The sequence below is a fragment of the Thamnophis sirtalis genome, unplaced genomic scaffold, assembly GCF_051295495.1.
Source record: "Thamnophis sirtalis isolate CommonGarterSnake01/CBP01778 unplaced genomic scaffold, rThaSir2_p1.2 scaffold_4, whole genome shotgun sequence".
NCBI classification, from domain to species: Eukaryota; Metazoa; Chordata; class Lepidosauria; order Squamata; family Natricidae; genus Thamnophis; species Thamnophis sirtalis.
Genome location: NW_028261384.1, coordinates 95,832,550 through 95,853,071, shown reverse-complemented (window position 1 = coordinate 95,853,071; position 20,522 = coordinate 95,832,550). Strand labels below are relative to the sequence as shown.

The following is a 20,522-nucleotide window of genomic DNA, read 5'->3' as shown; positions in this document are numbered from 1 at the left end:
TTTGTCTCTTTTTTAAAAAATAAGATGCTGGATAAAGGCTACAGAAAATAGATGGCTTAAGGCACACATTTTGCTTTTTAATTGTAAAAGTAAATTAGTACTTTTTGAATAGCCTTTGTATTATGCATTTAAGACAAATACGTAGATACACAGACACATGCACACAGACACACACACACACATACATATTTTGTTAGGGGTGCTTATATTGTTTTCATTACAAAATAATGATTTTCTATAAAAGAAATCTATAGCTGTCCAAGGTGGTGGCTATAATAATGTTTGCAAATCAGATAGCTGTTGTAAATTTTAGGAATTACAAATTGACCTGCTAATCCAAAAATGTTTACAAATTTTTCCCACTACAAGCTAAACATGATCCAGTGATATTTTTATTAAAAGAATAGAATTAGAATAGAGTAGAATTAGAATTGAATTAGAGTAGAGTGGAATAGAATAGAATAGAATAGAATAGAATAGAATAGAATAGAATAGAATAGAATAGAATAGAATAGAATAGAATAGAATAGAATAGAATAGAATAGAATAGAATAGAATAACAAGAGTTGGAAGAGACCTTAGAGGTTTTCTAGTTCAACCCCCTGCTCAGACAGGAAACCCTACACTACTTCAGATAAATGGTTATCCAACATCTTCTTAAAAACGTCCAGGATTTGAGCATTCACAACTTCTGGAGGCAAATCGTTCCGCTCATTAATTGTTCTAACTGTCAGGAAATTTCTCCTTATTTCTCTAAGTTGCTTCTCTCCTTCATTAGTTTCCACCAATTGCAAAGAGATGGGGTACAATATATTTTCTTCTCTCTTTTCAGCACCCCACCTGGACCTTCAGTTCAAAAGAGCTCATGCTGAAATCCGCTTCTTCCATTCCTCAAGGCAGTTTGGTCTACATCACTGAAGACGATGAAGCTTTCTTCAAGACCCCCAAAGGATGGAAAAAAATTGTGGTGGGAGCCATTGTAATAATCCCTTTAATTAGGGTAGAATTTGGTACTGGTTTTAAAAGATTATGGAATTGCATGATTAGATTTGCTTTCTTTCCTATTCAGATATCTGGTTAGAATTGTGGCTTACAGAAAACTGAACTAGATCGCCTAATATAGCTGACTTCTTATTCCATAATATAAATTGAAAAGCACTGTTTTTCTTCTTTTTTTTTTTTTTTTTTTTTTTTTTTTTTTTTTTTGCAAGGCAGATTAGCTATTGAATTTCTCAGTCATTAGATTTTGATGATGGATCTTGGCTTGCTTATTTGAACTGTGTGGCAACACTGCTAAATTTTATACTTCTTTTCCTGTACTGTATGTGTTTCCTTGACTAGATGGAGGATTCCGCATTTCAATTTGCAGCTGATGACCCTTTGGTGCCTATGGTAAATAAACAGGTGAGAATTTTTTCCAGCATTTTATGCCATGTCAGTGCTTGCACAATAGTATTGTTAAATTGGTACGGTATTTAAGGAGCTTGCTTTGGTACAATAACGGTGAAAAACGGCTTCCAAACTTTGCACAGGGCCATTTAAATGACATCTTTGAGAAGAACATTTCATAATGGTAAAGGGATATATGCAAATATTTACTGTGTGATTTTTGTAGTTAGTTTATCTTAAAACATGACTTTGTAAGTTGTTTGAAAATCAACACAACCCCAGCCTTCATCCAGAATCAAATAAGCCACTTCATTGGCTCTGAATGACGTCCCCAGATACACTGGCAAAACCAAAACCTAAGAAATGTGTTTTCAAAACATATTGTATGTGTCATATTTGCATAACTAATTTGTGATGGCAACATTTCATGAAGAGTTAAAAATAATAATACTGAATATTCTAATTCCTTGGATTGAAAAATTGAGGACCAAAAACAAACAATGAACATCCTTTTGTTTCCCTGCTTGATAACTGCACACATTGAAGATATCTACAAACTGTATTTTATTTTCCTGCAATAATTTCATTTCCTATTTATAATACAGTAATTGTGACCAATTTCTAATACCAACTCCTGCAAAAGCCTTTTTAATATAAAGGCTCAGTGAGGTTTCTCAGCACAACCTACAATTTGTTTTCATATGTGGGGTATTGAATGGCATGCCAAAGAAACGCTGCATATACAGTAATAGATGGTCATTAAAAGCATGTGTGCTGTTAAAATTAGTGTGATTTTCTATTTAAAGTGAGCAGGTATAAATAAAAGGAGAGTGATCCAATGACAGGAGGACTTTCTACTATCAAACTCATTGGGTGCTGGGATCATTATTCTTGCTCCCCCAGCATTTTCTTTCCCAAACAGAAAATAAATCAATTATTTTGATTCATTCTGATTGTCATCCAGTGTGATAGTGATTATCCATGACAGTGATATTAAAGTGAGACAGACTAAGTAAAATAATCTTTTAGCTTCTGCCTCTTCTTGCCATTGCTTTTTTCTGATGACTGCAGTAAACAGTGAAAGAATTAAGAATTGTTTGATTGGGAGAGGGGTTGGGGTTTGCATCTTATTATAAAGAATTGATCAAAAGGTCCTTACAGAATAATGTAGTAATCCTTCTCTCTGGTTCCAGCTTGATGAAAGAACCATAACAATTCCGACAATGGCACCAAGCATCCCCCAGAGGATTCCTTCAGTAAGTTCAACAAGACAAATCATTGGCACATTTTTTTTAAATCCTTATATACCTTCTGGGACAAAAAAAATCTAACTAATGATACAATTTGAATTGGTCTTTGTTATAGACAACCAGCAACTTTCAAAAACAAGCAATCATAGCCCATTCAGAAAAGCAGAAACTGCTTTAAATGTTATCTTCAACCCAGTGCCCTTTAGAAATATTAAGAATACACTCCCACCCTCCACATTTCTAGTTAGCAGGTTAACTACAAATTTTAGAAATTGTAGTATATATTTGGGGGCTTTTGTTTTGGATAAAGTTTATGTAGCCCAATTGCCTTTGTTGCCCTTCCTATGAGGCTGGGATCAATAAACTCAAGGGAATTAAATGTTTATTGCAATATCTGATTGGCAGTTCATAACATTATCTAAATGAATAAAGGGTAAATAAATATATTTGTATACCTTTCATATTTATCTTCAGAGCTATAGTCTTGGATTGGATTTTTTTTAAAGCAAGTCATGTAGCAGCACAGAAAATATAAATCTACCGTATATGGATTTCATTTAATTCTGATGGTTTCCCAAGAATACTTGGGAACAATATATTTGATGTGTGGTATAATTTATGAATATTTACTTATCATCCCCCTGGGTCCTTGTTTGGTTATATGATTGAACTTGGCTTCAGTGCTAAAATGCAAACAGGTCTTTTGCGATAAGGAATAAAACCTGATGGGCATCAGTTAGTCCATTCTGTTGAATTAGATTCTACTTCAATGACATGTGTGATACTTATCTGGATTTCTTTCAATTTCCAGCTCCGCCTAATAGCACTAAATTTCCCTTTAACTGGTAACATGAGAGGGATTAGTGGAGCGGACCTACATTGCTATCAGCAGGCCCAAGAGGCAAATCTGCAAGGAACTTTCCGAGCCTTCTTGTCCGGAGATTCCCAAAGCCTTATCTCAGTTGTGAAGAGAACAGACAGGAATTTGCCACTTGTTAACCTTAAGGTTAGTAACAGATTCTTATTGGCTCTTGAATTCTTGGATTGGACTATGGAGAAGCAGGCAGATCAAGATTGGTTTATGTTGCCCAACTAAATCCAAAGCCTGGTTTCCAAATGGAAGTTGTTGAGAATTTAATTCTGTTTTCTGTTTGATAGGTGTAACGTGGGTGTACCTAGGTACACCCACTATCGCTCGCGCGGCTGCATTCTGGACCAACTGCAGTCTTCGAACATTCTTCAGGGGCAATGTTGTAACAACATTGTCAGATGGGTTGAGCTGAGAGATATTAATTAGTCCAAACTTACCCTGCTAGCTTTCATGCCTAAGGCATAGTAGAACTCACAGGCTCCTGGTACATGGTAGATATCTACCCTCTCAACTGACCCAGACAGAATGGCTGGTAATGCCCTCCAAAAATCAAAGTGGAATGGCTGTGCTTACAGCATACTAGAGCGCCAATGAGAGCAAGGCAGATCCCAGAAAGGCTTTTGGGCTCAGCATTATCAAAAGTTAGGAAAATTCTAAACATGACTCTGCGACAGACATGTTTAGAATTTTATCTGTCAGACTGTCTGTCTGTCTCTCTCTCACACACACACACACACACAAATGTAATTCTTTACATATTCGTCTTTTTTTAAAAAAATTCAGTCCAATCGTGTGTGATCTCCATGATCTGCTGTGTGCCACTTATTTTCAGGTGTTGTTCTCTTTCTCTTGACAGACCGCTGCAGCCTACCTGAAGCAGCTCTGCATCACACAAGGCCTTTGTTATAGAAGTGGCTCCAGAGAATGCTCTTTCAGGCCTCTGTAAACTGTGCAAAATTAGTTCCTATTCTTGCCAGATTTTCAGAGGCACAAGAACACAGCCTCCAAAAATCACATGAGAATGGGGCGTGCTTTCAAGAATAATGAATGTCAGGTGTTGATGAATATTGTCATGTCACCCAAAACTTTGTGGAGCGTCACCTTTGATACACCTGTCATAGGTTCACCATCATTGTTCTATTATCGGCAAGGTGTCACCTAGCATTTCAGTAGCAAGACTTGTACAATATTGGGAAAAGAGGAGGACATTACCTATCAGCAGTTTTGGGATGATGTTTCAAAACAGCAGTATTGTTTTCTGTGTGCTGCAGAGAAAGGATTTTTTTTTCTTAGCTTCTCTCCTGCTTCATAATTCAATACCTCTCCATCCCACTGCCTGCTAGATCAGCTCATTTTTAAATAAGATTTCCACTCTTTCAAAAAGCAGTAAATCCATACTTGAAAGTATCTGTCTAGCAGATGACAGGCTGATGGGGAGAGTTTACATGTGAAGCAGGAAGGAACTCTCTTGCTGAACTGTGGTGCCTCATGTCATACAGCCTGTCCCTCATTACTTAAGACATTCCCTCTTTCAGAACCAGGTGAGAAGCCACACTCCAACTTTAGAGAATTGAAGATACTGGGAGATAAACTGGCTTAAAAAATGTTGCCTCTATTAACCAGACCAGAATGCTTCCAGAGGGGAATGCTCAGAGATGTAGAAGAGATAAGCATGCCCACTTGTCTAAACTAGCCAGTAAAAGTGGGACAATTCCCTTCATGGCCATGTTTCCAACAGAAGTTTTGCACAGCAAAAATAGAAGACTTGGGTTAGAATTAGAAAAATACTCCTGTAATAAAGAAAAAAATTCAGGAAAACTTAATGATCTCACTCTCAGTCATCAAATGAAAGTCGCATCATCAAAAATGGCAGAAAAAAAGACTTTGCTGCACCATGCTTCTGCTATAGTTAGATGCAAGTGTAAAAAAGTTCTAAATCTCATTTTTGCTACAGGGTCAGCTATTGGCAAAGAGCTGGAATTCCCTCTTCACTAAGCATGGAATTTCTGATTTCAACACCAAGGAGCATCCCATCTATGCGTTCAATGGGCTGAATGTCATGACCAACTCTACATGGTGAGTAAAATATAGAAAGAGCATCTATATGATAAATAATTTTGGAAAATTACAGACAGGGTTTTAAGAAAATAGTTCATTTTTTTCCGAAGTGAAGAACAAAAGGGGAAAATGCCTAATGTTTAGGGCAGTATTTCTCAACCTCAGCAGCTTTAAGGAGCGTGTACTTCAATTAACAAGTCCCCAATACAAAGTAGAAAAAGCAGTACTAGAGAAATATCTCACAAGCCGCAGGAGAAACTAAATGTATGTTACATTTCTGGGGGTGGAAACCAAGAATATGGTTAAGAAAAATAAATACTTTTCTCAGGCAAGGGATGCTCTTCCATTTTTGCACTTTGGAATGGAGTTGTTATTTTCTCTAACTTGGCAAACAGCTAGCTGTCAAGGTCACCTTCCATTTCTATTGCCTTCTGTATATTTGGGAGTAATGCTAACCTCTTTCGGAGTGTTGTAAGAATAACAACATGGCCTGTACTGAACACTGAAGGAAATTATGAGGTCCAGATAGGTTTGGCAGCATGGTCACAATTTAATCGTATGGAAGAAGATTAGTGAGACATTTCTGAGCACATAAGAAAATAGAGCAGAGGTTATTTGCGTGCCTAGGCTTTCCCTCTGCAAGACACTATCTGCTCAAGCATTGTGAAACACTGACTTCATCTTTCCTTTTTTTTGTACAAAATCCTGTTGTTTGTATTTTCAGGATCTACAAAGCTGTCTGGCATGGCTTGACGCTTCAGATAAACCATTCCAAAACTCAAGACTGTGAAAACTGGAGAAAAGCATCCAAATATTTAAGAGGACAGGCCTCTGTTCCGCTTAAGGACGTATTCCTCCAGGAGACCAGCTGGAGATGCACAGATCTTCTGATAGTTTTGTGTGTGGAAAATTCTTTTGGTAGCACCTAGAAGGAACATATTATTAGTCTGGCAGGGAACAAAAGAAGGCCTTAGTTACCATCGAGGTTGGAACAGATTGAATGAGAGAGGCCCATGCATTAAAGTATTAGGATGCAAAGCACATGTTGGGAAATGAAGTGTGTAAAAAACCAAGGCCACTCATTATCTTACTGAAAGCTGCCAGACCTTCTTGCCTTTTGGTCTCAGTGTATAGATAGAGACATTTTTTTAAAAAAATATTATATTTGCATATACACATATATTCATATACATATATATTTTGGTCAAAATATGGCATTCATTAGTCACAATCATCTTTTAGAAATATTAAGTGCCTTTATTTCAATAAAATTCCTGTAAAGGGAATTCTGTGATATTTGACAAAGAGAGGTTCTGGGTCCTAGAAAAGTACTAGGTTACTAGCACATCTACACTCTTTAATATCATGCAGCTGTTACTTCAAAATCTAATGAGATAAATAGTCTAAATATTCACTTCCCCAAAAACATAGCATGCACTGAAAGCTGTGTTTCTCAACCTCATCAACTTTAAGATGTGTGGATTTCAACTCCTAAAATTCTCCAACTAGCATGCTGGTTATGGAATTTAGGACATATCTGAATGTTGCTGAGGTTAAGCAACACCAACCTAAAATATTCTTGGTCAAATTAAAATATCTGGAAAAGAGCCAAAGAAAGAGATTTTATGATCATCTCCTCGGAGTATTATTTAGTTTCTAACAACAATAAAGTTGCAGCTATTCTTATATCTAGATCCCAAAAACATACATTAATGTCATGCAAAAGTAGTGTCCATGATATTGCCTAAAATTTTAGGTTCATTATTAACATTGAAAGATGTTATTATTGAATTTGAATTGAATTTATTATATTTCTATGCCGCCCTTTTCCCAGAAGGGACTCAGGGCGGCTCACAACCCAAGTATCACAACCCCAATGTTATTAGCACTTTCAACAAGGCAGTCTGGATCTCTTTTTTAACTTCTCTTCTGAATCAAAGCCATTTTTTTTTTTTGGTATATGTGAGAACTTACTTTTTCAGCAACTACATATTAGAAACATATTCTGAAAGTCCCTACATGGAGGTTTTATGAAAGATATACACCAAGTTGAGAAAAGAGTAATGTAATCCATAACTTTGCCACTTGTGGAATGTTATGTAGAATCAATGTTTTCTATTGTTCACATGTCACCAATATTTTTATTACATCCTGATATATCACATATACTAATTGTATGCATTGTTTGTTTCTGTACTGTATAAAATAACTTGACTCCTCTTAATAAATACTTTTGCTTTGCATAAATTACTTGGTGTTTTTTATTTTCAGTTGGGCAAAGAAGCCTCGCTGCAAAAGTAAAAGTGTCTCAAATTCAGGGGCCACATTCTTTCAAATCCACGCCAAACTCAGGGTGCCCGAGTTTGGAGGCAACTCTATACTATTTAATAGGAAGAGGGGACTGACTATTTTCCATGCTTCCCCTCATTTCCTGGAAGGATAAAAGTTACTTTACCAGTGGTGGGTTTCAAAAATTGTTCGAACCTACTCTGTAGGTGTGGCCTCCTTTGTGGGAGTGGCTTGTCACCCATGTGACTGGATGGGAGTGGCTTGCCGCCCATGTGACCGGATATGAAATTATGAATTAGTACTTAGGTCGGTCCAAGTAGCTATTCAGAAACTCTGGCACTGAAGCATGCAAGTCTTAAAGTTGTCAAGTTACAAGGTCCTTGCATCCCTAACCCTTTAGGAAAAAAACCCAGGGGTCTTCAAACCTGACAGCTTTAAGACTTGTGGACTTCAACTCCTAGAATTCCTCCTCCAGTCATGTTGTGGCGACCTCATCTGCATGGATCTGCTCCATCTTTGGTTTTTTCACAGGGGGCAGGGGTGCCGCTGAAGATGCCAACGACACTTGTCAGAACCACCTTAAATTACCTCACACCACAGCACGCATAAGAATATGATGTAAACTTGTTTTTCAAAAGGCATCTTTGGTTTGCGTTAAAACAACTTCAACACACGCAACGTTCTGATTGCACCACAAACGCAGTAGTCATCCTTACCTTTCACAGAGGCACTGAGTTTTATAAATATGAGCATGATATTTTCTGCATGCGCAGAACCCCACAGAGGTTGCGTGAGAATGGGAAATGGCTGCCGAGCTTCATCGCTCTGGCTACTGGAAAATAGCAACGGAATAATCTTGGTGACCAGGACCTCGGACATGGTAATGGAGGGGTTCCTGCAAGACACCAGCGTCTGGGCTATCCGGGGAGGTAACTACCTGGGGGGGGGGCTGCCTTCGGGCGGCTCCTGGACAGCGTTGCCTCTCTCGGCGGCCTCTTTATATTTTATACTTTTGGGCTACAGCTGGCCGCCGGCGGCGGCGGAGACAGCTTTGCGCAAGCGGTGACGGTTTCGGCCCCGTTGCCCTGGGAGGTGTTGGACTTTTGCCGAGCAGTGCCGACGTGTCAGTTTGTGCCCCGAAGAGGGGGTGGGGAGCTCTACAGAAATGTTTATCTGGACTGGGGGACTGGTTTCCTGCCCCCACCGCAGCTCTGCTGACTCCCCTCCTTCCCTCCTGGCGCGGCGTTTTTTCTCTACCTTGCCGCTGCCCCTGAGGGGCTCCACGTCGCTTTACTGTCTGCCTGCTTGGACTGTGACCCCAAGAAGTCAGCGACTGGCCTGTTGTGGCCAGTGTCATCCGCTGCTGTTATTGCCTCAGGAGTGTCGCGTTAGACAGCGCCATTTACTGGACCATCTTATATCAGGCTCCATTACTCCGGAGAGGCAGCGCGCCTGGAGCTTAGACTCCCTCCAGTGGCCACCATTGGTGCCTTTTTCACCTTCTTCTCGCTGGTTTGTCATCCTCACCGCCTTTTTAACTGGCACCTACCCACCCTTCCTGCAGCCGCAGCCCCTGGGCTTTTACACGTACGAACCAACTGCATCTGTTCGATCAGCATTACCTCTCGCCGCCCCAGTGGCACCACCTCAGCCACTCAGACTTTGCCTTTTTCTACATCTTTCGCAGTCCGGACTTAACATCTTTGGCAGTCCCCTTAACCGCCTTAGACTCTTGGGACTTTTTCAACCTTACCAGAGGGGGGGAAACGCCACCCTCCCCCTCTGCATACCCTCTGTGGATTGTGACTGGGTTCTCAACCACCTTAGTCAACTTAATTGCCATAGGAAGGGAGAGGAGCGGAGTACCTCTCCCTCCCCCTTCTCACATTGTTCCATCTAAGATCTGCGCAATTTTTTAGTTTCTCCGCATTTTATGAATGAGGTGTGTATGGTGTGATTGTTGATGTATGTGCCCACTCTTTTAATTCCTATTATTATTGTAACTTTTTTGTGTTTTTTAAACTGTTAGTGGGGAGTGATTGGTTGCGTGATTGTGTATGTCTGAGTAGGCTGGGACCTCATCCGGGTACCCTCTGCACTGAGTGCTCTGCAGAAGTGTCAGGGGGGCCTGGGCCTAATCCCAGCCTCAGGATGTTTGATTCGAAGGGCCTGCCGGAGCATGCTGGGGCTATGAAGGTGGGTGGAGGGACTACGGACACGGGAGTGGGCCGTAGCATTACGGTCTTAACAGGGAGGGGCAGATATGGCGGGGACTTTAGGGCTGGCCATTACCGGGGTAGGAGGGCTCGCTACGTTACAGAGATCCCTCCTTCCGGCCCTATGAGTCCCACTCCAAGGCCAGATGGCGCGAGTCATCAGGACCCTGGTCTCCACTGCTGTCGCTAAATGCCAGGTCTGTAGTTTATAAGGCTCCTCTCGTTCGGGACTTAATTTTAGACGAGAGGGCAGACCTGGCATGTATTACTGAAACCTGGCTGCGCCCGGAAGGAGGAGTCCCCCTCGTAGAGATGTGCCCAGAGGGCTTTCAGGTGCTTCATCAGCCGCGAGCCCAGGAAAGGGGTGGGGGTGTGGCCATTGTTATCCGAGAGTCTCTAGTACCTCGTAGAATCCCTGCTCCGGAGCTTGTCGGGTGTGAGTCCCTGCTGGTGAAGTTGGACCTCAAGGGTCAAGTGGGCTTGCTGTTAACGTACCTGCCTCCCAACAGCGTTGCAGCAGCCCTCCCCTCGCTCCTCGAGTCGGTAGCCGAGCTGGCAGTTGAGTTCCCCAGGCTTATGGTTCTGGGGGATTTCAATTTGCCTTCGCACGGTGAACACTCTGATGGAGCGCAGGAGTTCATGGCTTTCATGACAGCCATGGGCTTGACCCAAGTAATCCGGGGCTCAACTCACTCAGCGGGTCACATGCTCGACCTCGTATTTCTCTCAGAGCAGTGGAGCTGTGATCTTGGTCTGAGGGGCAGTGAGATCTTACCCCTGTCATGGTCGGACCACTACCTACTGAGGCTTGACTTTCGGAGACCAAACCCCCACTGTAGGGAGGAGGAACCGACCAGGTGGTTCCGCCCCAGGCGACTTATGGACCCTTTGGGTTTCCAGACGGAGCTTGGGGTTATTCCTGATACTCTCGCCCGCAGTCCGGCAGAGACTCTGGTTGCTGCTTGGAATTCGGCAGCGACAGAGGCTCTTAACCAGATTGCGCCTTTACGGCCGATCCAAGGCAGTGGATCCAGGAGGGTCCCTTGGTTTACTGAGGAACTCCGGGAGATGAAGCGCCGAAAGAGACGCCTAGAGCACCGATGGAGATCCAGTAAATCCGAGTCGGACCGAGCACTTTTAACATCCAGCATCAGAGTCTACATCCGGGCAATTAGGACGTCAAAAAGAACATACATTGCCTCTCTGATTGCTTCCGCTGAGTCGCGCCCAGCCACCTTGTTCAGGATAACCCATTCCCTCCTAAATAGGAGGGATACGAGCGATCCTTTGCAGGGCAGAGCTGAGGACTACGTCCAATTCCTCGCGGATAAAGTTGCTCGGTTTCGGGCGGACCTGGACTCCAATCCCGCAGAACCAGCTGAGGCACCAAGGGATAATCTGGTAGGACATCACTGGATTGATTTTCAAGGTGTTACCCCAGAGGACGAGGACAAGGCCATGAGAGCTGTAGGTGCCTCCACATGTGTACTGGACCCGTGCCCCTCCTGGCTGGTTGTTAACAGCACGGAGGTGACACGGGGCTGGATCCAGGCGGTTGTTGCCGCCTCCCTTCGGAAGGGGGTCTTTCCCCCCCGCATTAAAAGCGGCGGTGGTGAGACCCCTCCTGAAGAAATCATCTTTGGATCCAGCCGTCCTAAACAACTATCGTCCAGTCTCCAACCTCCCCTTTGTGGGGAAGGTTGTTGAGAAGGTGGTGGCCTTTCAGCTCCAGCGGTCCTTGGAGGAAACCAGTTATCTAGATCCCTTCCAGTCGGGCTTCAGGCCTGGCTACAGCACGGAAACCGCTTTGGTCGCATTGATCGATGATCTCTGGAGAGCCAGGGATGGAGGTCATGCCTCCATCCTAGTACTCCTTGACCTCTCTGCGGCTTTCGATACCATTGACCATGGTATCCTTCTGCGACGACTGCGGGAGGTGGGGGTGGGAGGCACTGTCTTACGGTGGTTCTCCTCTTACCTCTCGGACAGGTCGCAGTCGGTGTTAGTCGGAGGGCAGAGATCGACCCCTAGGCCCCTAACGTATGGGGTGCCGCAGGGTTCGGTCCTATCCCCCCTCCCCTTTAATATCTACATGAAACCGCTGGGTGAGATCATTCGACGGCACGGGATAAAATACCACCAGTATGCGGACGATACACAGCTGTATCTGTCCGCCCCGTGCCAACTCAATGAAGCGATGGACGTGATGAGCCAGGGCCTCGAGGCTGTTAGGGACTGGATGGGGGTTAACAAGCTTGTACTCAATCCAGATAAGACCGAGTGGCTGCTGTGCTTCCCTCCTACTAATTGGCCAAGTGTTCCATCTCTCAGGCTGGGGGGTCAAATAGTACGCCCCTCAGATAGGGTCCGCAACTTGGGAGTCCTCCTGGACCCACAGCTGACTTTTGAACACCATTTGTCAGCTGTGACCAGGGGGGCATTTGCCCAGGTTCGCCTGGTGCACCAGTTGCGTCCCTACCTGAACCGGGAGGCTCTCACAACAGTCACTCGTGCCCTTGTGACCTCTAGGCTGGAGTACTGCAACGTGCTCTACATGGGGCTGCCCTTGAAGAGTATTCGGCGACTTCAGCTTGTCCAGAATGCAGCCGCGCGAGCGATTGTGGGTGCGCCTCGATTCACCCACGTAACACCTATCCTCCGCGAGCTGCACTGGCTGCCTGTTGATCTCCGGGTACGCTTCAAGGTGCTAGTCGTCACCTACAAAGCCCTTCATGGTATTGGATCTGGGTACTTGAGAGACCGCCTACTGCCAATTACCTCCACTAGACCAATAAGATTCCACAGACTAGGCCTCCTCCGAATTCCATCAGCCAGCCAGTGTCGACTGGCAACTACCCGGAGGAAGGCCTTCTCTGTGGCTACTCCGACCCTCTGGAACGAACTCCCCGTGGAGATTCGTACCCTCACCACCCTCCAGGCCTTCCGCATAGCCCTTAAAACCTGGCTGTTCCAACAGGCCTGGGGCTAAAGACTTGCAGCCACACTTCGAATGGTATGATTGTTGTGCTTCTTTTAACTGTGTATGGTCTTTATGTTTGTAACTTTGTTTGTTTTTCCCCTCCCTTGAGTTGTGAGCCGCCCTGAGTCCCTTCAGGGAAAAGGGCGGCATACAAATAAAGTAAAATGAAAAAAATGAAATGAAAAATGAATAATCATATCCAAGGACTCTTTCTCTTATCCCCCGTCAGGGAATTCTGGTTTTTTTGCTTTTTTTCTTTTAAGAAAGAAGCATTTTTCATTATTAGGCCCCATTGTCTTTAAAGAAGCCAACAGCTGCCATGAGTCAAATGAAAAACAGAGTGGAAAAACGGGGCCTAACAAGGGGAATGAAAATAACAAGACAAAAGTAGAGAAAGGGCTTTTCCAAAATAGTAAATTTCTAAATAGAAAATGATTGCACCTGACATACTATAGGTATAGGTATAGGTATAGGTATTTTATTTGTATGCCACCCTTTTCCCTGGGGGGGACTCAGGGCGGCTCACAGTTCAAAGGGAGGGAGGACAAACCAAGTTAAACACATAAGAAAATACATTGTTAAAAGCACAACATTCATACAATTCGGGTGGGGTTAAGGTCTTTAGCCCCAGGCCTGTCGGGACAGCCAGGTTTTAAGGGCTATGCGGAAGGTCTGGAGGGTGGTGAGGGTACGAATCTCCACGGGGAGTTCGTTCCATAGGGTCGGAGCTGCCACTGAGAAGGCTCTCCTCCGTGTGGTTGCCAGTCGACATTGACCGGCTGATGGAACTCAGAGGAGGCCTAATCTATGGGATCTAATTGGTCGAGTGGAGGTAATTGGCAGTAGGCGGTCTCTACCAACTAAGAAGAGATAGTATGTCAGGTGCAAACATTTTCCTAGGGAGGACTTCCATCCTTTAATAGAAGTGGGGGGGGGGGAATCACCCAGGAACATGTACAAACTGAAAAAGAAGTAATGTAGGGGATAAAGAAAGAGAGAAATGTAGTTGCTTCTTGGAGAAGGTGGGTAAACTTGGTAAGCTCCCTTTGTGGGCGGCCAGTCCTAGCTGCTTGCGCCCGGAGTTGCGGCTGAAGTGAACCCCCAAAGCCCCCGCCACCACCGGAATATCTGCTGCCGCCTTCTCCTCCTCCAACAGCACTGCCGGATTTGCCACCCAACGCTGCGGCTGAGGTGAAGCCCCAAAGCTCCCGCCGCCACCGGACTATCTGCTGCCGCCTCCCCCTCCGCTTGAAGCACTTGAGCTGGGCCCCGCATTATCCCTCCCCCCTCCTCCTCCGCCGTGCTTTTGAGAAGCCATGAGGCCGCAGGAGGCAGTAGGAAGGTGGCGGAGGGAGCGGGAGCGGGGAAAAAAGGTCTCATGGCTTCTCAAAAGCACAGTGGAGGAAGAGGCGGCGGCAGAGGTAACACAGGGCCCAGCTCAGGTGCTCCAAGTGGAGGGGGAAGCGTCGCTGCCACGGGCGGGGGTGCCAGTCGGAGCTTTGGCGGCTTCACTTCAGCCGCAGCATCGGGCAGCAAATCCAGCAATGCTGTTGGAGGGGGGGGGCAGCAGCAGATATTCCGGTGGCGGCGGGAGCTTTGGGGCTTTATCTCAGCCGCAGCACCGGGTGCAAGCATCTAGGACTGACCGCCCACAAAGGACCTTCCCAAGCTTGCTTTGCTGAAAACGGGGTGATTGGTGCTAGTTTGAGCGGCCGCGGCCGGTGCAAACTACCGCCAGTCGCCCAGTACTCAACAAAACAAGTCTGGGGAGGTCCTTTGCGGGTGGCCAGTTCTAGCCACACCTTAGAGGGGGCGTTCCCGGAAATTAATTACTTCCGGATTCACCAACCAACCGGTCCACAAGGACCGGTAGGAACCCACCCCTGTACTTTATCCTATATATAAAGAAGCTATTTTAATAAGCAAGCAGAAGAATTATTGCAAAGAAAATGTTACACTTTATAGAAACTTTCAGGATTTCCACTTGTCATTGACTCATAGAGGATGACCCCCCCAAAAAATGGAGGTGACGAGAGGGAATTGCAAGAAGAGCAAAGGTTTAAGCATCCTTTTCCCAACTTATTACTCCCTGAAGTGACCAGCTTAAATAAACTTACGTTCATTATAATCCCCAAATTCTAGATAAACCAGTGCATATTGGTATATACTATTTCTTTTCATAATCCAAACCATTTTCTATGTGTGGTGTCAGGCCTAAATACCATAGCATTATACAATAGATGCAAACTATGATTCATAATAATGCTACCTGAAACTGCAATAATTGTTTGTCAGAACCACATTATTGCTTTGGATTCAAATTGTTGTTTACTAGATACTAGAGAAGATCTGGAAGTCTCTCCTCCCAAGACTATCTTGAAGACCCTTTTAGCATTACCGGAGGTACTATATTTGCTTGTGCTTCAAGAAATTTTACTATATGTGCTAAATGACGCAAAAAAATCAAAATAAATTTTGAATTTTCCTATTATATAGGGAAAGTGCTATTTATATATTACTTAACATACTTCAGTTATTTCTCTCAAATAAATTGCAGTTACATTATCCATTTCATTTTTGATTCCCATTTGTCTAATTTCCTTTTACACTGATAGATGTTATTTGGCTTTTAAATCTGCTCTCAGTTTCCTATTTTCTTCTGAATCTATCAATTAAAAGCCTGAAAAATAAAAGCCTTTAAATTAGGTTTATAGGTTTTTATTTATTTATTAAAGAATTTAATTTTAAAAAGATTTAAAACAATATTTTTATTAAAGAAAAGTGCCTATTTAGAAGAATTTAGCAATAGCACTTACACTTATATACCGCTTTATAGTGCTTGACTGCCCTCGCTAAGCGGTTTAGAGTCAGCATATTGCCCCCAACAATTTGGGTCCTCATTTTACCCACCTAGGAAGGATGGAAGGCTGAGTCAACTTTGAGCCTGGTGAGATTCGAGCTGCTAAATTATAGGTAGCCAGCAGGCAGCAGAAGTACCTGCAGTACTGCACTCTGCGCCACCATGGCTCATTTAAATATTTTGATATGTTTCCATACTACTTACTTGTCATTATAAAGCAACTTCTTACTATGTATTTTTTTTAAACTATATTTTTTTATTTTGTGTTTTTAGAAATCTGTGAACAGAGATCTTCTATTACTATAAAAGTTATTTGTAATAGTTATTAATTATTGCTATAGTTATTCTGAAAGTCTTTTTGCTGAAGACCAATACAGATACCGTGTTTCCCCGAAAATAAGAAAGGGTCTTATTTTCTTTTGACCTCCAAAATAAGCGCTTGGCCTTATTTTTGGGGAGGTCTTAATTATTTTTGAGATGCAGGAGATGGTGAGCGTGGTCTCCTCGTGCCTGCTGTTGTGTTGCAATATTTTCAGGGAGGGCTTATATTCAGGGGAGGGCTTATTTTAACACATTCGCTCAAAAGCTTGATTGGGTTTATTATTTGGGGAGGCCTTATTTTGGGGAAAACAGGGTAGTCTTCAACTTACAACAATTTGTTTAGTTACCATTCAAAGTTACAATAGCACTGAAAAGGGTGGCATATGACCGTTTTTCACACTTTCAACCCTTGTAGCATCCCCATAATCATGTGATCAAAACTAAGACCTTGGCAACTGGCATGTATTTGTGATGGTTGCAGTATCCTGAGGTCATGGAGGAATCAGAGTGCATACTGATTATTTAATCAGGATTTTCTTTGGGGGGGGGGTTAGTTTTCATGCCAAATATTTGTTACTAAATATAGGCAGCCCTCAATTTATGGCTGCAATGGAGCCTGCCCATTATAACTGTAAGTCATGATAGTCATAAATTGGGTCACCCACATGACCCACCCAATTTTACTATATTTTTTGCAGTGGTCATTAAAAAAGCCCATTGTGCTGAAAATCAAAAGTAAATGCTGGGTTTTGTCAAAACGTAAAATGTGGTCATCTGACTGAGGGACTCTGCAAACAGCCATAAATAAAGGCCAGTTGTCAAGTACTTCGAGTACTTCACATGCAGTCATGTGATGGAATTATGGAACCTGGTTATAAGTAACCCTGGGGAGGCCTGCTTTAACTTTGAATAGTCAGTAAGTGTTCGATTATAAGTTGAGGATTACTGGTAAACAAATAATGCTGTGGTGAGGGTTGCTCAAAACTACAATAAGAGTTATCCTTTTGACATAATTAAAAATTGAATTGATAAAGCAAATTTGTAGCTCAGGTAGAAATGAGGGGTCCTTGGTACTCTCTGAGCTTGCTTGTTTTCTTGCAGACATTTCATTACCCAAACTAGGTAAACTCACCAGTGCTAAGTAAGGACTGGTGTTTGCTGTTTTTATATTCTAGTGGCTTGCCCTGTTGGTGGGAGTGGTACTGGAGATTGTGTTGTCAACTGTTAGCTTGTTTTGGACATAGCAATCCTAAAACTGCCTTGTGAAATTTTGTACATTAGCCGGTTAGGTCTAGTGGTTAAGACACCAGAGTCAGTCAAATCTTATTATATTTATGTTATATTTTTCTTAAAATTACTTGACAGGACTAATATTTTGAAAGAAATGTATGGCATCACTCCTCTATTCTGTAACAAGTGCAGGTAGCCCTACACCTATGACTATAATTGAGGCCAGAATTATGGTCCTAAATTATGCTGGTCATTAAGCAAGTTACCATGTGATCATGTCTGTTTTTATAAACTTTCTTGTGTCATTATTGTCATCAGACATTCAGTCGTGTCCAATCCTCAGCCTCTCTATGGATCAGCACTGTCCATGCCTCTCTGTCTCACACTTCCTCCTTCAGCTCTGCCATGGATCTGATGGAATCTGAAGAGAAAAAAATGGATCCAGGAAACTACAGATCTATAAGCCTGACATCTATTATCTGGAAAGATAATCAAGCAACAAATCTGCAAACACCTAGAGGCAAATTAAGTCATAGCCAAAAGGCAACATGGGGTAGTCAAAAACAGATCATGCCAGACAAACCTTACTGCATTATTTTAAAAAGTGACAAAATTAGTGGACCAGTGAAATGCTGTGGATATAATTTACTTGGACTATAGTAAGGCATTTTATAAAGCAGACATACTGCTTTATCAAATGCCTTACTGCAGTGGTTCCCAAACTTGGCAGCTCTGCTGGCTGGAGAATTCTGGGAGTTGAAGTCCACAAGTCTTAAAGTTGCCAAGTTTGGGAACCACTGCCTTACTGTATAAGGCATTTGATAAGATAGAAAAATGTGGATTAGACAGCATAACTACCACATGAATTTGTAACTGGTCGACCAACCACACTCAACATGTAGTCCTTAATGGAATTACACCTTCATGAAGGAGAGTATGCAGTGGGGCACTCAAGTACTTGATAGTATCTTGATAAGACTTGAACACTAAAGCTCTATTTTAAAAAATGAAGTTTAGTGGTGAGAAAAGTTCTACATTTAGGCAATAAAAACCAAATGCACCGGTATGGAGTAGGTATTACCTGGCTCAATAGTAGTAACTGCAAGAGGGATCTTGGAGTCCCAGTGGACAATCACTTAAATAGGAGCTAGCAGTATGCTGCAGCTGCCAAAAATGCCAATGCAGTCCTAGGCTGACTTAACAAAGAGATAGAATCAAGATCACATGAAGTGTTAATACACTTTAAATTACCTTCAAAAGACCACACTTGGATTATTGCATCCAGTTTTGATCATCACAATATAAAAAAAAGATGTTGAGATTCTATAAATAACACAAAGTAGAGCAACAAGGATGGTTAGGAGAATGGTTGCAGGAATAGGATATGTTTAGTTTAGCTAACAAAATGACTAGGGGTGATGATAGCAATGTTCCAATATCCAAGGGGCTGCCACAAAGGAGGTCAACCTATTTTCCAAAGCACCTGAAGACAGAAGAAGCAACAGATGGAAATTAATCAAGGAAATTTAGAACAGTTAGAACAATTGCCTCCAGAAATTGTGGGTTCTCCAACCCTGGAGGTTTTAAGAAGACAACCATTTGTTTCCTGCCTGAGCTGGCAGTTCCTTCCAGAGTTGGTCCTTTTCAACTCTGTTATTCTGTTATGGTCATCCCAGTGTAATCCTTTATAGTATCCAGCCAGCCCCTTCTTTTTTTCCTGCTGATCATTCCCAGCTTGATTGACTTTTTTGCAGCAGTCATCAAATTATGTCACAATCGTTAAGCAAACTTCACAACAGGTGTTGTTTTGCTAGAAATCAAAAGTAAACACATTTCCAGAAAAAAAATGTAAATCACAAGTGTGTGCACATACCCCTCAGGAGGTGCATTGTAACTTCGAACATTCACTAAGTGACCATTTATAATATATGTCCTTGACATTTCAGTCAGGTGGCTGTCCAGCCTTTGCTTAAAAGCCTCCAGTGATGAAGCACCTAGTTTCTGAAGGCAAGCTGTTCCATTGGATAATTGTTCTTACAGTTAGGAATTTTCTCCATAATTCCAGGTTGCTTCTGTCCTTGATTAGTTTCCAACCATTGTTTCTTGCCTTGCCTTCTGGTACTTTGGAAAATTATTTGACCCCTTCTTCAAAAACACCAATTAATTAACCAATCAACAATTAAATCCATATTCTAAGACTGGTGACAGACTAATAATTCATGTCCTAATCAAAGACTTAAGAATTATTAAGATAATATCAAAAGTATAGCAGGTTTCTAGCAGTTTTTTAAATTGAAATGTTCAGATTCGAAAAATTAAAAAATGTTCAAATAACGAAGGAGTCCTTTAGGCATTGCTCCAAGGGCTCCAATCATGATGTCATAACAAAATTCTTTTTCCATAAGCATTATTATTTAAATTTGTATGCAATCCAAGTCGCAATGACTCTGGGCAGTTCACAACGAAGTAAAACAAAAAATATAAAAGATAGCAAGTGGGATAGACCGGTTGCAACGAACCAAAGGATCTCACTCCTAAAGTAGTAAAACGTTAAAATTAAATCTGCTCTTTCTTTGATTTGGTTAATGAATATAGTTGTTATGGTCCATTTTCTAAGACCGATCTATTCTTTACACTCCTTGATTAATTATTTTAGATTAATCGCTGCCTCAAGTATAGGGGAAAGAAATATTTCACGTGTGCCAACACAATACACTTTTAAGCATTACCTAGTGCGACTAATTTGCAAACAAAGTCGCATGCTATGCATTGTTCCAGTACCAGACTCCTATTGGCCCACAGGAACGCCAATAAGCGCTCTTAAGTATCACGACGTCCGAAAAACGTCGCTTAGACAGGAACTCTTTTTTTAAAGTGTTTTTAAAATGTTCTAGCGTTGTCTCTATTGGCTAGGCAAACGTCCCTCCCACATTTCGTTCAGCTCTTGACCTCGGCAACCATTGGTCAGGTGTCCAGGCCTCCTTCGTTGATTGGTGGGATGCGTTTTGGCGGGTTGACCGTGTTTTTTGAACCCCGATTCAACTGGATGTGGTCTTAG

The 20,522-nt window shown here is 42.5% G+C and overlaps 1 protein-coding gene across 4 annotated transcripts in view; it reads left to right on the top strand.

The window, feature by feature from the left end:
* The window catches only part of LOC106555157 (uncharacterized), a 28,049-nt gene extending 20,234 nt beyond the window's left edge, over positions 1-7,815 (top strand). For all 4 annotated transcript variants that reach the window (XM_087713495.1, XM_087713493.1, XM_087713494.1 and 1 more), the window contains 6 exons: positions 833-967; positions 1,342-1,404; positions 2,583-2,645; positions 3,451-3,645; positions 5,465-5,586; positions 6,293-7,815. In XM_087713495.1, the coding sequence (XP_087569621.1) occupies positions 833-967; positions 1,342-1,404; positions 2,583-2,645; positions 3,451-3,645; positions 5,465-5,586; positions 6,293-6,497 (783 nt within the window). In that variant the 3' untranslated portion in view covers positions 6,498-7,815. The remainder of the gene's footprint in view (positions 1-832; positions 968-1,341; positions 1,405-2,582; positions 2,646-3,450; positions 3,646-5,464; positions 5,587-6,292) is intronic.
* Positions 7,816-20,522: the final 12,707 nt, after the last annotated feature.